The sequence below is a fragment of the Camelus ferus genome, chromosome 7 (genome assembly GCF_009834535.1).
Source record: "Camelus ferus isolate YT-003-E chromosome 7, BCGSAC_Cfer_1.0, whole genome shotgun sequence".
Classification (NCBI taxonomy): domain Eukaryota; kingdom Metazoa; phylum Chordata; class Mammalia; order Artiodactyla; family Camelidae; genus Camelus; species Camelus ferus.
The window spans coordinates 60,538,793-60,553,945 of NC_045702.1; the positions used below are offsets into that span (position 1 = coordinate 60,538,793).

General features: G+C 33.9%; 1 protein-coding gene across 1 annotated transcript in view; it reads right to left on the reverse strand.

Annotated features, from left to right (window-relative positions):
• PPP1R9A (protein phosphatase 1 regulatory subunit 9A) overlaps positions 1–15,153 on the reverse strand; it is a 261,195-nt gene that overhangs the window by 113,295 nt on the left and 132,747 nt on the right. The window contains 2 exon segments of the mRNA XM_014554033.2: positions 821–941; positions 8,879–9,011. Of these exon segments, the coding sequence (XP_014409519.2) occupies positions 821–941; positions 8,879–9,011 (254 nt within the window).

Here is a 15,153-nt window from a genome sequence, read left to right on the forward strand (position 1 = left end):
CTCATCTGAGTCCACAAATGATTTTCAACATGCTTTATTATTTCTGGATAAGCTAGTTAAGTGACAGATACCTAAACCTTGAAAAAGAATCAAAATTTTGCATTCATATTTTTGGGTCTGCTTTTATTTCTATTGCCAACCTTCTCCCAACTTGTTGCATCAGGAGCCTAGGACTGGGATTAATCAAAATCTTTAAAGATACTTGTAGCTTGAGATGATGAAAGCTAAGACATAAAACAAAGACCATCTGATGCTCTGGTGTGCATCCAAATTACCCAAGGTGGACGTTTAATACTCTCCCTAGAGATTTTAATTCACAGGTTTTAGTGGTACTCAAGAACCTGTGTTTTCAGACAGAACATATTTAGATATACACTGATCTCCAAAATTACCATCACTGCAGATTTAGAGTTCCTATCTTCCCTTCTATCTATGTCATTTTCAAAAGTGTCAGAACTATTATCATTTATTTTGGTATTTCTGAAGTGCAATTATATGCTGATCTCCACAGTACATATTCTTAAATGATATACACTCATGTTTCTACTCACTTCTAACAAGATAGACAGATGAACGGATAGATACAAAGGTAGACAGATATGGATAATAGGCCCATCCACCTATTTACCCACATTAAAGAAATGTCTTCTACCTACAAATCATAAATTAATTCAAGTATTTTAACTTTTTTCCACATCTGAGACACACTCTGAAATTCTGTCCTAAAAAAAAAAAAAAACAAAAGAAAACTACCATTGAAAGAAACTCCTAGAAATGTTTCCTAGAAGATTTTAGTCATTTACAACAGTAGTTGGCTCACCTGCCATCTCGCTGAGCAGCACCGCCTTCTGTTACTGTCTTGACGAATATTCCCAGCTTTTCAAGTCCAGCATCTGCTCCAACACCCATTCCAATAATACTTATACCAAGTCCATCCTCATCTATGAAAAAGGAAAAAAAGATGCAAAGTTTTACCCTAGTCTGCAATTAGCTAGTGAGATCTATTTGCTGCTTTTAATTTTGTTCTTTGCGAACCGTACTGACGTGCTTACCTTGACATAATTTTTATTCTACGCTGGGGAGCAAGGACGTCAGATAAGACCAACCAAAAGGCTCTTGAGTTTAGTCTCATTTTACTAGCATTTGGCTATTCATTGTAATCCCAAGAAAAGGTAATAATTTGGTTATTGAACAATTAATCTGCCTTAAAACACAGCCTCTCTAAATAATACAATATTTTTAAGCACAGAGTACACTAAAACATACATAAAGTACTTTAAGTAAATGTGAACATAATATATCTGGAATCTACCCTTTCTTTACATGGTCTTCCTTTTCTTTTTAACTTGGTCCAAATACCTGATCATGTTAAACAAAGACAGTTTGTGTTTTTCAGTACTTTTCTCTGTCATACTATACAAGCATATAAACATATCACCAACTATAATAGATACATATATATATGCATATATTTAAATATACATATATGGCTTGTTTTTCCTCCCTGTTTCCTTTACACAAAGAAGATCATATTAAACCTGCTTCTATCTGAGGCTTACCTTTCTAATCCAATGATACCTCATGGATAACAACTTACACAGTTGTTCATTTTAAACTTAAATCAGTTGTAATGCATAATATTTCATGGTGAGATGGTGTCATAACTTATCTAACCATTTCTCTACTGACAGGCATTCACTTTTGTTTCCATTTAACTCACCAAGTGAACAACATTGACAAACAAGTTGTTTTTTAATTCATTTATAAATATTTCCATATCTCCTTTCTATGAATATATATATATATATAAACATCAATGAAATAAAATTTACACTATTTTGCATTCCACATTTTTTGGTTAACAAAGTTATTTTCTGATAGCCTCAAAGTTTTTATAATAATGGTGTATTAGCTGCATAAAAATAGATATTAGCTAATCAACAGTTGTAGATTGTTAAAGGAAAACTGGCTCATGTGCTCAATAGAATGCTTGATGCTTTTAAAAAACTTTTTAGCAATAACCTTTAATTTACTAAGTATTCAATCAGTAATCTTTTGAATATAGTTCACCTCACTGATTATTACTTATTACAACTTCTGCTTTAAGTATTTCTAAGTACAACCCATCATCCTACATCTTTATTCTACATATGTTTAAAATTATGTTATTTGGCAAAAGTGTGATGTGTTTGTTCAGCTGTATGCTAAAGAAAGCTTACAGAGCATTCTTCCTGGAGGAAATGGTTGATGTGACCCTCAGCTGAAGACACACTCAGATTGATTCTAGGCATTAGGTATCTCTCCAGTGTGAGAACTGTTCACTGAATGAGTGATCACTGGACATCTCCTTCATTCCTTACATTTAGAATATCTGCACACATATCATTTCCCATATTCATTTCATTCTAATTATTTCTCTGGTATAGATATTAATGTCCATCGAGAGGCTTCCTCTTGCTAAAAACTTTCCTACATTTATTACAGTTTTAAGGTTTCTCCCCAGAATGAGTTTGATTGTGCACAAGAAGGTTAGATCTGTGTTGAAGGCTCTTCCTCACTGGTTACACGTATAACGTTTCTTCTCTCCCATATGAATGTTCTTGTATATTTAAAGGTTAGCTGTATTGCTGAATTCTTGCCCATATTCATAGGTTTTCTTTAGAGTGTGAATTTGTTCTTGTTGATGTAGGAGTGAATGATGACCCAAAGTCTTCCCACAGTGTTTACATCCACATAAGTTGTTTTTCTTTCTCCAGTATGTTTGCTTTTGTGTTGTTTAAGAGATGAGCACTGTAGACTTTTCCACATTGAATAATATTGTAGGGTTTCTCTCCTGTATGAAATCTCTGGTGTATATTAAGCATTAGCTGGATTCTTATTCATATTCATTGTATTTATAGGACTTTTTCTTCACTACGAATTATCACGTATCAAGCCAATACTGAGTTCCCATACGCAGTATATTTAAAGCACTCTATTCAAATGTGGATTCTCTGTACTATATACCATTAGTTTCTTCCTGCAAATATTCTGCATGAAAATTATGTCTTGATTTTTAAATACATTTTTCGTACCAGGACTCAGGCTTTAGTAAAATTATCTTCCTTCCTTCCACAGCTCCTCTTGTTGCTTTAACTGGAAAATTATTCAGATTTGTAAAGCTGAAAACCCGATTATGGGCAAAAACTACATTAGCTTGAGGCATCCTCAATTTCAGCGCAGACAAAACCTAAGAGACATGGTGATAACTTGAAGGCACTTAAAGGAAGAGTACACTTAATCCACAGAGGCCAGATGACTGATCTCACCTCTGTACAGCTTCTCTGAGATGCCAAGCACAGGTGAAGTCAGGAGTCATATACTGGAAGGCCACAATTCTTGGGGTTGCACAGAAAGAACCCGATAGTCACCCTGTCTTCCTCTGTATATACTCTCCTAGGGACAGGCAGAGCGCTAAACTAAGAAGGCGAAGCAGTCAGGAAAAGACAGAAAAGAATATGAGGCTGTGTTAGGAAGATGCTATCACCATGCTCCAGAGCTCAGAGCTTATTTTCTCTACCAGGAAAAAAGCTCATGTTGGTTTAGCATTCCCCTTATTGCTGGTGAGAATCGAGCTTGTATTCATATGAACATGGGTCATTAGATTTCCTCTGAAGTAAAGTGCCAATTTTTCTAATGAGTTTTACCTCTTTTTCTTGATAATTTGAGAAGATTCTTAGCATATTATAGATATTAACTCCATGTCATCTATAATGAAGATTCTGCCCCCCTCAAATTTATCACTTATCTACTGGTTTTGTTTGACAATATTTTGTTTGACAATTTAAAAGTTTTAAAATTTTGGATGAATGAACTGGTCAATCTTTTCTAATTTCTGGTTTTCCATTTTAGTTAAGCCCTTCCTCTCCCCAACACCAGATAATATATGTATTCATAAATTTTCATCACATATCCTTATTATTTTTAATATTTCATGATTTAATTCATGTAGAGTTGTTTTTATATACGATATAATAATAATAAAGGTTTCCAACTTCAGATTCTTTTAGACAGATTCTCAGTTACTTCAGAACCATTAAAAAGCAGCCTGTTGCTTCTAAATTAGAGTATCATATGTGTCATTAAATTCTTTGCATACTAACATCTTTCTCTGGACTTAGTGTCTTGTTCCACGGATCAATTGCTATATGAATACAATTTGTTCTGATTATAGAGGCTTTACACTATGTTCAGGTATTTGGGAAATCAAGCCCTTTCACATTCTTTTTCATACTTCCCTTAGGTCTGTACTTTCCCATATTAAATTCAGTATTATACTATGCAATCCCCTCTCCCAACCCAACTCTGATGGCAGTTCTAGTTAAACAACATTAAATTTATATATTAACTTATAAGTATAGGGGATACAGCATAGGAGAGACTTTCCTACTGAGTCTTCTCATCCAAGAATATGGAATATCTATTTGCCTCGATCTTATATCTCTCAAAAAATGTATTTTCCACAGATAAATTCTATGTTTTTCTTAGTGATTAATTTAATAAGTATTTTGTTGTTTGGGGGCCATTGTAAATGAAATACTGTTTCCACTTTCATTTTTAGTTTCCTAAAGTGAATATAGAGAAAAAACTATTAATTTTCTTATATGAATCTGGAACCTGACCTCCTCTTTTACAAATAATTTTATTAATTCTAATGTTTTTAAATTAGAATCAAGTTGGTTTTTCATATATCTATTTGGCTTTTCACATATACAATATATACACAGTTGACCCTTGAACAATGAAGGAGTTAGGGGTGTCAAGCCTCCACGCAGCCAAAATACTCGAGTAACTTATAGTTGGCCCTCTGTGCACGTGGTTCCTCCATATCCATGCTTTCACATCCACCGAGTCAACCAAGTGCAGATCACGTAGTACTGTAGTATTTAATACTGGAAAAAATCCACATACAAGTGGATCCACACAGTTCAAACTGATGTTGTTCAAGAGCCAGCTGTAATTATAATATGTATTATATATTATATTATAGTATAGTATAGTGTATATAAGAAAAAAATTACTTTACATCTTTTATTTTCTATTGCTTATACTGATTATTACATTTAAAGAGCATTGCAAATCTGACTCCTAGTTTTAATTGAAATATTTTTAGTGTTTCCTCAATTTAAAAGTAAAATTCTGTTGGCGTTGTGGTCTATGTATAGTTTGTATCATATTTAGATTCCCATACACTAACAATGAACTATCAGAAAGAGAAATTAAGAGAATGATTCCATTTACAATTACATCAAAAAGAATAAAATACCTAGAAATGAACTTAACCAAGGAAGTGAAAGATGTGTACAATGAAGTCTATAAGACACTGATGAAAGCAATTAAAGACACAAATAAATGGAAATATATTCCATGCCTATGGATTTGAAGAATTAATATTGTTAAAATGTCCACATTACCCAAAGCAATCTACAAATTCAATGCAATCTCTATCAAGATTCAAATAATATTTTTCACTATAATAGAACAAATAATCCTAAAATGTATATGGAATCACAAAAAAACTCCCAATAGTCAAAGCAATCTTGAGAAAGAACAAAGCTGGTGGTATCACACTAACTAATATTCAAACTATGCTACAAAGCTACTAGTAATCAACAGTACGGTACTGTTTATGGTATTGCCATAAAAACAGATAAAACTGATCAATGGAAGATCAATGGAACAGAATAGAGAACTCAGAAAAATCCTATGTATATCTGGTCAATCAATTTATGACAAAGGAGGCTCTTGGTTCCAATATACTGTATATATCTTATATACAATGGGGAAAGGACAGCCACTTCAATAAATGGTGCTGGGAAAACTGGACAGCCACGTGCAAAAGAATGAAACAGGACCCCTATCTGACACTACACAAAATCAACTCAAAATGGATCAAGGCTTAAATATAAGACCTGAAACCATAAAACTCCTAGGAGATAACACAGCAGATAAGCTCCTTGACATCAGTCTTGGCAATGACTTTTGGGATTTGACATCAAAAGCAAAGGCAACAAAAACAAAAATTAACAAGTAGGACTACATCAAACTAAAAAGCTTCTGCACAGAAAAAGGAACCATCAACAGAATAAAAAGGCAGCCTATGGAATGGGAGAAAATATTTGCAAATCACATATCTGATAAGGGATTAATATCCAAAATATATAAAGATTCATTAAACTCAATAGCAAAAAAACAAATTTGATTTAAAAATGGGCAGACAAACTGAATAGGCATTTTTGCAAAGAAGTTATACAAATAACCAACAGGTACACGAATAGGTGTTCAACAACATTAATCATCAGGGAAATGCAAATCAAAATGACAATGAGATATCAGCTCACATCTGTTAGAATGGCTATCATCAAAAAGATGAGATAACAAGCATTGGAAAGAATGAAGAGGAAAGAAAACTATTGTGCACTGTTTGATGGGAATGTAAATTAGTGGAGGAACTATGGAAAACAGTATGGAGGTTCCCCAGAAAATTAAAAATAATTGTACTTCATTTAGTCCTCTTCTAGTCTAATTTTTGTAGTTTAACTTCTATTATTTAATATAGCATACAAATAAGAGTTTATGAAAAAATTTATAGACAAAACATTACATTTAAACAAAAATAAAACAGACATACATGTACTAACAAAGACAGAGAACATTATCAATATCCCAAAAGCCCACTATGTACACCTCCCTGATACCAGTAACTCTTCCCTTGGTAACCACTATCCTAAATATCGTGTTAATCATTCCCTCCTTTTCTTAATACTATTTTTAAAACCACGTATTTGTGTGTCTCTAAGCAATATGCTATTTAATTTTTCCTTACTTTGAAATTTAAAGAAATGGAATTGTACTGAATGGCTTCTGTGACTTGCATTCCACTACCCATCCCCTGCCCCTTAACTTCATGTTTGTAAGAGTCATACACGCTGCTGCATGGAACTGTGGCTCTTTCATTTCTACTGTTGAGTAATATTTATGGAATAGATATGCTACAATTTATATATTCTTTTCTATCATTGATGAATAGTTAGATTATTCTCATTTTTGTTATTATAAGCAATACAATGACTCACAGCCAAATCCAACTGTCTTTGTATAGGCCATTAGCTAAGAATGTTTTTTACATTTTTAAATGTATGAAAAGTGTCAGCATCTTCATTCATCATCACTCTTACGTTCACTTTACCTCAAATGAAAGTATCTTGATGAAATGAAAGGAACAATTATTAGCCAGTCATGTTTAGTGTAATAACTGGTATTTTTAGTATTTTTTTCATCCAAGCAATTTTATGCTTAATACTTACACATAGTTTTCAACTCTTTTTCCCTCAACCCTGCTGTTTTCAACAAGCTGCTCTTTGTTTCTTTTCCTCCCTGCTAACTGGGAAGTATGTGAGGGATGTGTTCTCTAAATCCTTACATACCAGCAAATTTCTTTCTTTTACCAGGATAGGTAAATGCTCTGTGGGATGCATACAGGATCCTTGGATCATCCTTCTTCTTCTCAGTGGTGATGAAATGTATTTATGCCTTTCCACTCCAGTGTTACAAATGATAAGCCTGATGCTAGTCTAATAATTTTACATTTGCAAGCAAGTTTGCTTCTTTGTTTGCTTTGATTTTGGCCTTGTATTTTTTAAGATTTTCACTCTATGTTTGAAGATTAGCATTTTTACCAGGCTATATACCTGAGTATGGGAAACTTTTTTTAAGTCTTGTCATTCAAAACCAATTGGCTAATCTCTTTCAAATATGAGGCTCAGGTCCTTTTGGAGTACAGAAAAATTTCTTCTGTTTTGTCTAATATGTCTCTCATCCTTTCTTGTCTTTTCTTCTTCTTTCACAACTTATATGTTGGGTCTCCTTCATGATTTCTCTTGGATTTTTGCTCTGTCATTTGGAATTAGTTTGGGGCATTTCTTATGCTTTACCTTCTAGATCACCAATTTGAGTCTCAACAACAACCATCCTTTCCTCTTCAATTCCTCTACTGAAATTTTTAGGTTTAAAATTAACATCGTTGTTGTTAATTTGCTTAAGAATGTCTTTTTAAGGCATACTTGAATATCTTTATTTGTTTTTTGTTTGTTTGTTTCTCTTTTGTTATTCAAGTTGTCATCTGTTTGTTCTGCTTTTTTCCAACTCTCTCTGAGATGTTATATTGTTCTGTTCAGTTCCTGGGTGATGATTTATGATGATAAATGTGGCAGCCTCTAGTCCTCTAAGTCCCCAGTTACTGAAGCAGGAAGGCTGTGATTCTAGGGAGACAAATCAGGAGGAAGTCCCTATGCTCCTGCCCTGTCTGTCCTCCCCACTTTCTTTTAGCATTCTCCCCACAGAGATGAAGAGGATTCCACTGCCTTCATTTCAAAATCCATCGTTTTCTAAAGGCCCAACACTTCCCATATCTACTATATTCGGATTCTAACCATGACCACTCTCTCTCTCTACTCCGCTCCCCAAAGGAAAAACAAACCAAAACAGCCACCTACCCAAGCTCTCACAGCAGCTCTCTCTGGACTCTAACTGCACCAATGCTTTGTAGGAATACCAAGGAAACATCAGACTTCACTCATACCTCCCTACTGATACTCACCAACCCAGCCAACTACAGCAGATGGGTTTCAGTGGGGAGGGTAAGGGAAGTATCTTCCTATCCACCATCTGTATAGAAATCATATAAACTACTTTTGAAATTTCATAAACAAAACCCTCCATGAGAATGAAAACTTAACTCAATCTTTAGTGGAAAAAGGCTATGCTTAGGAAAACTAAGGTCATTTCTATATTATTAACATGGCAATATCATATTATTAACACTGTAGAGCTCATATACCTTTTTCTAGTTCCACCGGGAAAAGTTCCAGCTTTTCTACACGCTTTTCAAGTTCATACTCTGCTGAAGCAGCCACAGGGTCAACTTCATCATTTCTCCTGTCATAGTCTTCGTTGGAATATGTGCTGAAGACCTGCAGTAAGAGGTCAACAAAAATATGATGATCCGGAAAAGACAGCTTTCTTAATTAAAAAAAAAAAAATCTTGTAAGTTTACAAAACTACATGAGTTAAAAATTTTATATGATGAATTTCTTCAAAACAACTATTTTGTCATAAAATCAATTGAGATGTTAAGAAAAGGAAAACTGAGTCAGAAGAAAAATAACATTAATTTTAAAAACGTATGAGTCATTCTACCACTTTAATAATCTGGGAGACAAAAGTAGCAACAGAATACATTATTTGGATAGCAATATTCATCACTTTTTATAAAATCAGAGTATACCTTATTGGCTGCAATGAAACTAAAGCAAAGCACCTTGAAGCTACCTAAGCAAATACCCACACTGAACCCGTTTCATGCTATGACGTATACAAGCCCTGATGTTGTAGTGTGTTGGTACCATAATTATACCTCAAACACAGAACCACTGACACTGATTGCTATTCTATACTGTACTGGGCTGTGTTGCCCTCTCATTTGTCATTGTTCATTTTATTTGGATGTAGATATAAATTAAATCCTCACTGAACCTTTCTATGAAACAACTATCAAAATATTGCTCAAGAGCCGCAGAAAAAATAGGATATTGCTAGCTCTTTCTTTCTGACATAAATCATTCAAAAGACTGCTAAATGTGGTTTTTAGATATAGCTGTAAGAAATTTAATTGTCCTTATTTCTGCTGAAATGTTTATTTTATTTGAAAAGTAACTGGAAATAGGTATACAGTCCCTCACTTAATACACTGAAGAATACTTAAAAGAAATGTAATATTCATCAAGCCAAATTAATCTGCATAATAAAACTGACATTTCAATTAAATTCAGTGATTCTAAAGTATCTAAACTGTGCCTGACAAAACTTTGTCATGTCCTCCAAAATCTTAAAATCTATGAGTGAGCAGTTTAAAAAAAAAACACACACATAAAAAGGGATTAAAAATAGAAAGCGGAACAGAAGGTCAGAGATGAAAGAAATCAACCCTATTGCCTCCAAAGCTGGCTTTGCTAGTCCAGATGTGCTTTACATTCATATTATTGGAAAACTGGCAACTCTTACATGATATAAATGGCAACTATAAACCAGAAATATATATTGCATATATAGAAGCAGATGTAGTGTGGTTCCCAGTGGTATATATTTCTCAAAATTGTGTCATTTTTAAATTTTGTACCAGAATAGATAACTGTTTTTCTTCCTGACTCTCAACATGTTTTCATAGCCTTGTGCCATTCACTGGTCTCTACCACATTTCTCCAACACAGTAAGCATTTCTGTTTCAAAATACACATTTCTAAGGGGTACATTTCAAAGGGCTTTGTACCTTTTTAATTAACCTTTTCATAAAATATGCTTCCTATGCCCCTTCCATAGAAACTTCTAATACATTTCTTAAATCGTTAGGCTTATGGTATTCTCTTGGACAGTCCTTTTGATATGGGACAATGTATAACAGGCTGGAGAGGACCTTCCTAAAAAGCCACAGATCCTAGACATCCTGAAGAAAATGAATAAATGATTTGATTAAAAATTAATGCCAAAAACTTCTAGGTCACAATATTTATAATAATGAAATTATAAGAAAAGTTAATTAGGAGAAAATACTGCCAAATATAAGATGAAATATGAGTATTTATCATATATAGAAGGGCTTTATCAACTTAAACAACTGCATATATAAAGTAGGGAAAAGGAAACTGAGAATTCAACAAAGAAATACTCATGTTCAATAAAGGAGGTAAAGATGCTCACCTTCATTAAAAATTAAGCAAATGTAAATTACAACAAGGAAATACCATACATTCACCAGTAAGAAAAAAACTGCAACACCCAATGTTTGTGAAGATACAGGAAAAAGAATACTCTTGGAAAAGGAGGGAAAAAGTCATAACTTGAGAATAGCTATCAAGATTTTAAATGTAAATGCCTTTCATCCAATAATGCTATATCTAAGTATTTACAGAGATACTTGCAAGTGTGTACAAAGATATATGTGCAAAGAAGTTCATTACAGACTACCTGTAATAGACCAAGATGGGAAATTACCTAAATGTTCAATAATACAGAAAATGTCTTACTAAATTATGATACATACAAACATGTAATTTCATGTGATGATTAAAAAGATCTCTCTGCTGACATGAAAGGCTCTGAAATATATATATTACTAAACCAAAAAAGCACATTGCAGATCTATATCCATATGTATCTATTGATCTATCGGGTCTCTATTTATACACATATAGGTATAAATACATTCTCAATTGGTATAATCCCAATGTTAGTTTAAGATCTCCTAAATTCTCTAGCTATGTAGCTCTTGCCAAATTATAAAACCACTCTAGGCTTAAGTTTCATTATTTACAAAATGGCTATGATAATAATAATGCCTACCATATAAGGTTGCTTTGAGAATGAAATGAGAATCTATATAATCAAGCTGGGTTCAATGTGGAGGGAGGGACAGCTTTCCCAGGGTAACATGAGAAATAACAATATTTCCCCAGATACCTACACGTATCTCATACTCCCAATTTTTGAATACTTCATCTACTATGATGCTTAATGCCCTTGGAACAAAAACCTACAAGACTAATTACGTATGATACTGTAGACTGGCCTGCCAAAATCCCTTCCTGTGTCCAGAGCAATGCACTATCATTACACAATGGCTCATCACCTGCCAGGCTTTGTTTTGCCTTGACCAGGAAGAACCTCAGAGATGAAAGGAAAATTGACCTACATAAAGGTCTCTTCATTTGCCAACATGGTCATGATTCTTTCAATATTCTTAAAATAGTTGTTCTATTTTAATTCATATTACCATAATTGCTTTGCAAATATAAGGATAGTTAATTAATCAAATAACAATCAGAGTCCCTTCATGGATACTACTATAATGCAAAAATGCAAAAACTAAAGGCCAACAGCATTCTGGGTCGTAATATTCAACACCATTCAAGATGTCTATATATATATATATATACACACACACACATACATGCTCAGTCACATTCACCTTGTTCCTGTGTTATTTCACTGAGAAAAGCAAACAAAAGGATGTTTAAATTTAAGACTTCTTGTTTCAGAGCCAACAAGCGATATTCTATTCCATGATCAAAGGAAACAAAACAAGACCTTATCCCTTGCTTTGCAGCAGAGGCAGGCTTTTAGGGGCAACAAGTTTACAGATACAGTTAGCAATGACATTTCTGACCCAGCAACCCAAGGCTATGAAAAACAAATAAAGTTAAAATTAGCTTATTGTAAGATTTCAACTAGAATCATTCTTTTTCACGTTTCTAGTAGTTTGAGCTAAAGCACTTTTCCAAAACATCAGCAACATGTTTTTCAACAATAAGAAAAAAAAAACAAACAAAAACAACACCCTATTTCCTTTACTTCCTTATGACACATTTTCTTTAATCAATGCAGGTCAAAATGAATTCAGGATTTTCTGTAAATATTGACTGGAAGGAATCTCCCACAAGTCTTCCATAAGGTCTCAGTTCTGCCTGTCATCTGGGTTCTGCTTCATCTCCTGACACATCAAAGATGGAAAATGTTCCAGGTTCTAGCAAGCTGTGTTTCAGATGATGACTTGGCACAGCGTGCTCCTGGAGATTAGCCAGCATTCACAGGCTTCCACAATCGGGACCCACTTATCTCAAGCTTCCTTGGCAGAACTTTAACTCACCTTCACATGATTTTAGTGGCTTGGCTAAAGAGACTCTAAATTGAAACTAAGAAAGTATGGAGAAGACAGTTCATATCATGAAGTTTTAAAAACAAATTTTGTGATAAACCATCTTCAGAAAGGAGGATTCTGACAGCCTTAGAATGATGCATACAACTTCAGTTTCCTTTTCTTCCCCCACTGATTTATAATAGGAAGAATTACAGTTTCTTGATTGCTTAGGGTGTGTCAGGGAGTATGTTGGGTTCTTATTGCAAACTGACATAAGCCAAACTGGAGTTCATAATCATCAGGCATTCGGAGGTAAGAGTTGGCAGTCTCCAGAGATTCTAAATAGGTGAGAGTTTTCTCCTGCATATAAAAACATTGATGAGCAGGAAAGTGAAAAGACAGACCTACAGCTCTATCTTGCAAGCTTGGTAAAGTCCCAGATTTCTGTCCTTTAGTTCCTCTGACAAGTAACCTGCGTGAAGGTATACTTAAAGCAGTTGTGACAATATTCTACTGTAGGATGTGTCTAACCACCTAACTGGATCCCTCAACAGAATCCTACAGTTTAGAAAACAGGACCAAATGAGTACCAGAATTAAGTGCTACTCCAAAAACTAAGCTTGCTTGACTCAAAGTCCATTAACATAAAATATTTCTGAAACCAATCCACACATTTTCAACATCACTCATTTCACCAATTATTTGTAACATTCCTAACTAACATTAATAAACCTTCCTATGCAGATTTAAAGTACATATCTCTGGAGTATGGACTTCTAATTAAGGTCTTTCAAATACTAATCCTAGAGTGATGAGTCATGATTGTTGTACCTGGAATGCTAACTAAAGGCTCCTAAAACAAAGTTATACCTATAAATATTATGATGTGTATGCTGAAATAATTGGAAGTAAATTACAGACAACATAAAACTTTACACAAGTGATTTTTCACTCTTGTACTAACAGATCTGGTAAGTAAGGCAGAAAAGAGTGAGGAGAGTACCCTCTTTTCATATTTTAACATGAGGAATTTTGAAGCACAGAGAACAATACACATGGTATATATGAGAATAACTAATAAAGACGAAGTTATAAGGACAAAAGGTATATTTCACTAATTGTAAGTCTGGTGTTTTCATGGATAACTAAAGAACAGGAAGTGAAAAAAAAAATACTCTACATAATGGGAGGTGGAGAGCAGACTAGTCAAAAGGCAACACAAAGAGGCCTATGTTTGTCAGGGTTCTCCAGGGAAACAGAACCAATGAGGTGTGTGTGCGTGCGTGTGTGTGTGAATAAAATATAAAACATATCCTGTATTTGTATTTATATTAAACTAGATTTATTTTAAGGAATTGGCTCATGAGATTAGAGAGGCTGACAAGTCCAAAATCTGCAGGGTGACAGGCTGGAGACCCCAGGAAAAGCTGATGTTGCAGTTCAAGCATAAGGGATTCTCTCTGCTTTGGGGGAGGTCACTCTTTTACTACAAAGGCCTTCTTCACCTGTTGGATGAGTCCCACCCATATTACAGAGGCCAGTTTGTTTTACTCAAAGTCTGCCAATTTAAATGTTAATCTCATTCAAAAACACCCTCATGGAAACATCTAAAATAATATGTGACCAAATATCTGGCCATCATGGCCCAGCCAAACTGACACATGAACTTAACTACCACAAAGCCCTTAAAATAGAGTATTTTCTGGCTCCAAAAACTAGTGTTTTGACATCTAACGAAGATAATCATATCTAGAGAGTGTTTTTCTTGCATCACTGGAGTGTTATAAATTTTCATGTCCCCAGACATATACATAGGATGTATATAAAATCCATGATAAAATCAAACATATTTTTGTCTTATCAGTGGCACCAACCACTTCATACTTGCAGCTAATCAACAACCAAATATGGAGGATGAAAACTCTTCAAATTTAGAATAGCTATGGTTGACTCTGTGGAAAGATAATTAAATATAAGAAAACTTTTTATGAAAGAATAATTCAAAATAAGTGGAGTTTCATTAAGGTCGCATATACAGAAATTATCAATGAAATAAAAAGATTAGAAGGTCCTGTATCTCTTCATTTTGACAAAATAGAACTCAATTATAAGTAGTATAATTATCTGCAAGTATATATTGTTAAAGCACCTGAAAACTTTTAAGAGTAAGTTTAATATGTCCTTGCAAAAGCAGTTTATGCCATTAAAGTAATCAGGAAGAAATCTCATCATAAATAAATACAAACAGCTCATTCTAAATTTGGACAAATTCTAAGACAGTGAAGTCTAAATTAGTGAGTTTTTTAAGGAGACAGTTTAACAGAAAACTGGCCAATTCTACTGATGTTCATGTTTTTCATAGTATTTCTCAAATTATAATAAACAATTCAACACATCCATGAGAAATCAGCAATGTTCTCTTT